Source organism: Nansenia antarctica, assembly GCF_963989245.1.
Source record: "Nansenia antarctica genome assembly, chromosome: 18".
In the NCBI taxonomy this organism is placed as follows: Eukaryota; Metazoa; Chordata; class Actinopteri; order Argentiniformes; family Microstomatidae; genus Nansenia; species Nansenia antarctica.
In genome coordinates, this window is record NC_137691.1 from 2,311,230 (window position 1) to 2,316,229 (window position 5,000).

Sequence of the window (5,000 nt, forward strand, 5' to 3'; positions counted from 1 at the left end):
TAAAATAGAAAGGTTCCATCTCACAAAACATAATGGAATGTAAAAACGTTGACGCTCAATATCTCTGAACTGCCCTAAACGGAGATAGAACCTTATAATTCTAAACGGAGATAGAACCTTATCATTCTAAGCTCACGAATACCCGTTCCGCAATCAACCTCATCCAGCTCAAACCCCCTCTCTAACACTCACTCTTCCCTCCTCCCCTCCTCTCCTCTCCCCTTTCCTCCTCCCCTCTCCTCTCCTCTCCTCTCCTCTCCTCTCCTCTCCTCTCCTCTCCTCTCCTCTCCTCTCCACCCCTCTCATCTCCTCTCCTCTCCTCTCCTCTCCACCCCTCTCATCTCCTCCCCCCCTCTCCTCAGCTCTCCCCTTCTCTCCTCTTACTTACTCCTTACTTGTGAGGGAAATCATAATGTCAGTCTGCCGTGCCCACAGACTGGAATAAACCACTAAACTTAGGCTGGGTATTATGTAACCATGACAACAAAAGACTGCCCCCCCCCAAACCAACCACATTCACACTACAGAAATAACATAGATTATATGACTACTTGCACACTACTTGATGACTTGGCTACTGGTACTGTATCATGTTGCATTTCATCTTATTGTACTACAGCATTTTGCACTATTGATTCCACTCACCATCACTTTATCACTTTATTACTTTATCCCTTCATAAATGGTAGATGCACTGCACTTACATAGCGCCTTTATCCAAAGCGCTTTACAACGGCCTCTCATCCACCCATTCACACACACATTCACACACCAATGGCGGCAAGCTGCCATGAAAGGCGCCGGCCCGCTCACTGGGAGCAATTTGGGGTTCAGTGTCTTGCCCAAGGACACTTCAACACGAACCGCCGATCTGCCGACATTGCGATCATTAGACGGCGACTCTACCTCCTGCGCCACAGCCGCCCCCACTTCATCACTATATTAATACTTACTTTACTTATTTTACTTTACTCTATTATTGTGATTGTTGAAGAACCTAATAGGCCAGTAGTTAAGCTTGAGCCTGTAGTGCCACCGAGAGGTTAATTATCATTCGGTCATTCACCTCTAGGTGGCGCTACAGGCTCCAAAAAGGCCAGGCTACATTATCTACTGGACTGTCACTGGTACTCTGTTCATCTCTTTGTTTTTTTTGGTTAAAGGAGGCACTTCTTCTGTCTCAGTTTTGGCGTGATCATCTGTGTGTGTGTGTGTGTGTGTGTGTGTGTGTGTGTGTATGTGTACCTGTAGTCTGTGTGTGTGTGTGTGTGTGTGTGTGTGTGTGTGTGTGTGTGTGTGTGTGTACCTACAGTAGTTATACAATATATCATATATGTATTTCTAATATCGAAGCCGTACATTTCATTATGTTACTGAGAATATTGCGGACTGTGTCTGGCTGTTTGATTGTAACTCCGGTGGACATGCACAGCTCTCTAACAACAAGCCCAACCACCAAGCTGCATGGTTGTCTAATTTTTAGTCCCAAAAAACACTTACATAAAGGGCCAAAGATCTCATTTAGATTAATAGATTACTATGTAATACACTCCACGGCCAGAGGTATGTGGACACAGTTATGGCCTGGAGCTGATGTGTCATGGTTTGGGCTAGGCCCCCTTAGTCCCAGTGAAGGGAAACCTTAATGCTACAGCATACAAAGAGATTCTAGAGAACTGTACGCTTCCAACTTTGTGGCAACAGTTTGGGGAAGGCCCTTTCCTGTTTCAGCTTGCTGCCGTGCACAAAGCGAGGCCCATAATGACACGGTTTGCAGATTTTGGTCTGGGAGAACTTGACTGGCCTGCACACAGAGCTCTGACCTCAACCCCATCCAACACCTTTGGGATGAATTGGAACGCAGACTGCGAGCCAGTCCTTCTCACCCCAACATCAGTGCCCGACCTCAGTAATCCTCTTGTGGCTGAATGGGAGAAAATCCCTGCAATCTGTTCTAAAATCTAGTGGAAAGCCTTTCACAGAAGAGTGGAAGCTGTTACAGCAGCAAAGGGACCAACTCCATATGAATGCCCATGGTTTTGGAATGAGAAGTTCAACAAGCACATATATGGGCGTGATGTTCGGGTGTCCACATACTTTTGGCCATATATTGTATGTGTAACGTGCAATCATCTCTTTCTCTCTCTCTCTCCCCCTCTTCTTCTCTCCCTCTCCCTCTCCTTCTCTCCCTCTCCCTCTCCCTCTCTCTCTCTCCCTCTCTCCCTCTCCCCCCCGTCTCTCTCTTCCTCTCTCTCTCTCTCCCCCTCCCTCTCTCTCTCTCCCTCTCTCTCCCCCTCTCTCTCTCTCTCTCTCCCCCTCCCTCTCTCTCTCTCCCTCTCTCTCCCCCTCTCTCTCCCTCTCCCTCTCTCTCTCCCTCTCTCTCCCTCTCCCACACACATGGTTGAAGTGCCTATAGAGATGCAATTAATGTTAAACTTAGTATTAGTAGCCTGTGAAATGTATTAGGGTTACATTACATTTGGTATTTGCTATAGTCGTTCTCCTGTGTTTAACTTTGGTAAAACATGCTGCAAAGAAATAAAAACACGTTCAAATAATCTACCAACACCGTTAAATGTGGTGGAAGCATCAGTGATCGTAGCAGCGGTAATTGCTAGCAATGGTAATTGGGAATGTTTGGCAGAGGCTATGGAATGTTAGGGAACGCAGGGGGAGGGCGGGGGGAGGGCGGGGAGCATTTTGTGGGGGTTGTTTTGGTACACTAGGTTTATAACTAACCCTATCACTAACCGTATCTGCACTTATACTTTCACACCAAGCACATAGAGACAAGCAGTCTAGATACATACTTCTGTATATCGAGCAGCGTTTTAAGGCCTAAGGAAAGGACTAAGAGAGAAATAAACTGTAGCTCAAATCAGCCCCAAAACAAGATGGAGTATTTTAGCAGTGGTGTTTACAGCTTGTTGGATGAATAGGGCAGCTCTCTCTCACCCCCTGATGGATGGCCCCAAAAGGTGAGACATTTTGCCTGTACACGCGGTTGGGGAGGGAATAGCGCTACATCGATATCGATGGGCAGTGCTACATCGATAGACATATTATATGGACCTGCAGTAAATACATGTAACATTATAACAAAGTAGGTGGTGAAGGAGATTCACGACACGACAGAAAATGTGTTATGCACCTTTGCAGACCGGGACAAGTAAGCCTCAAGTAAGCCTATTTTTCAGCTTTTTTGCGATTACTGAAGTGACAGCAGTTTTCCCCTTTTGGTCTCCAAAGGATCTGAAAGGCCTTGGATATAAGACTGAGGCCAGGGCTTGAGGTTGAGCTTGTGTTGCAGTGCTGGATAAGTGATGGAGTCAGCCACACTTAAGGATTGGTTATAAGGTAGTGCTGGGTTAGGTTGGGGTGAAGGTGAAGTAAGGGTGAGGTAGGGGTGAGGTAAGGGTGAGGTAAGGGTGAGGTAAGGGTGAGGTATGGGTAGGGTGAGGTAAGAGTGAGGTAGGGGTGAGGTAACGGGGGGGGGGTACGCACCTTTACAGCCTTGAGGACAGTGACGCCCTGGAAGGTCTCGCTGGGGGAGTGGGGGGAGGGGCGCCCGCTGTACCCATCACCCTTCAGGGCTGCAGCCTGTTACACAAAGACACACACAACGTCACACACACACACAATGTCAGAAGCACACACAATGTCAGAAACACACACACACACACGCACACACACAATGTCACACACAATGTCACACACAATGTCACACACAGACACACGCGTGTACGCGTACACACACACACACACACACACACACACACACAACGTCACACACAACACACACACAATGTCACACACAAAGACACACACACACAATGTCAGGAACACACACACTGTTGGCACTTGCACTGAAGTCAGGCATCCGATTTAATGTTCTGACTTTAATTCTGACTTTAGTTCTGCGTTGTTGAAAATCAATGACACACGTCGCTAGTCAACTAACACAGCTTGTTCTGTGAGCCTGCCGACAATGTAAAGTAGTGTTCTAGTTAGATAGGTTCAACTATCGATTGAAAGTCTTAACATTTTGATTGGCTGGTGACTTGTTCCCGATTTCACCAGCTGCTGTCACGATCGTGTATTTCAAATACTTGATTTGGGGTGTCACTTGTGTTGTGACTGTTTCATTGGTTCCATTGTGCATCGGGCAAACTGCATCAAGCACAACTAAGTATTTAAAAAAGTATAATTCAAATACTATTTGCACCTTGGTCTGCTATCTAACCCTGTGTCTCTCTCCTCTCTCTCTCTCTCTCCTTCTCTCTCTCTCATTCTCCTTCTCTCTCTCTCTCTCTCTCCTTCTCTCCTTCTCTCTCTCTCTCCATCTCTCTCCTTCTCTCTCTCTCCCTCCCTCTCTCTCTCTCTCTGACTCACGTTGGAGAGGCGGAGGAGTTCCCTGCACTCCTCCCCCGTGGTGACTCCATCCAGCAGCACGCGCTGGGTCCCGTTCAGCTGCTTGGACATCATGGTGATCTGGATGTCATCATGCAACAGAGGACCACCTGGGGGGGGGGGAGGGGGGAGGGAGGGGAGGAGAGAGAGAGATAATAATAATTATATACATATATATATATACAGACTACACCTTGTCATGATGTACTGAGAAATACAAATATCCATCATTAAACGTCCTCACCCTCCCTGATGTTCTTGGTCAGGTCAGTAGAGTCTTTGTTCTTCTATATATATATATATGTATGTATAAGATGTCTCACCCTCTCTGATGTTCTCTGATGTATAAGATGTCTCACCCTCTCTGAGGATCTCTGATGTATAAGATGTCTCACCCTCTCTGGGGATCTCATGTGTCAGGTGTGTCTGTATAAGATGTCTCACCCTCTCTGGGGATCTCATGTGTCAGGTGTGTCAGGTCAGTAGAGTCTTTGTTCTTCTCCTCCACCAGCGTCTCGATCTCCTTCATCAGGTTCCCGATCTCCTCTGTGATCCTCGCTGCCGTCTCCCTGTCTGCCCTGAGACACACA

The 5,000-nt window shown here is 47.1% G+C and overlaps 1 protein-coding gene across 1 annotated transcript in view; it reads right to left on the reverse strand.

Annotated features, from left to right (window-relative positions):
* The window catches only part of p3h1 (prolyl 3-hydroxylase 1), a gene marked incomplete at its 5' end in the record, with an annotated part of 16,925 nt that overhangs the window by 4,427 nt on the left and 7,498 nt on the right, over positions 1–5,000 (reverse strand). The window contains 3 exons of the mRNA XM_080548487.1: positions 3,505–3,600; positions 4,393–4,520; positions 4,855–4,988. Of these exons, the coding sequence (XP_080404613.1) occupies positions 3,505–3,600; positions 4,393–4,520; positions 4,855–4,988 (358 nt within the window). The remainder of the gene's footprint in view (positions 1–3,504; positions 3,601–4,392; positions 4,521–4,854; positions 4,989–5,000) is intronic.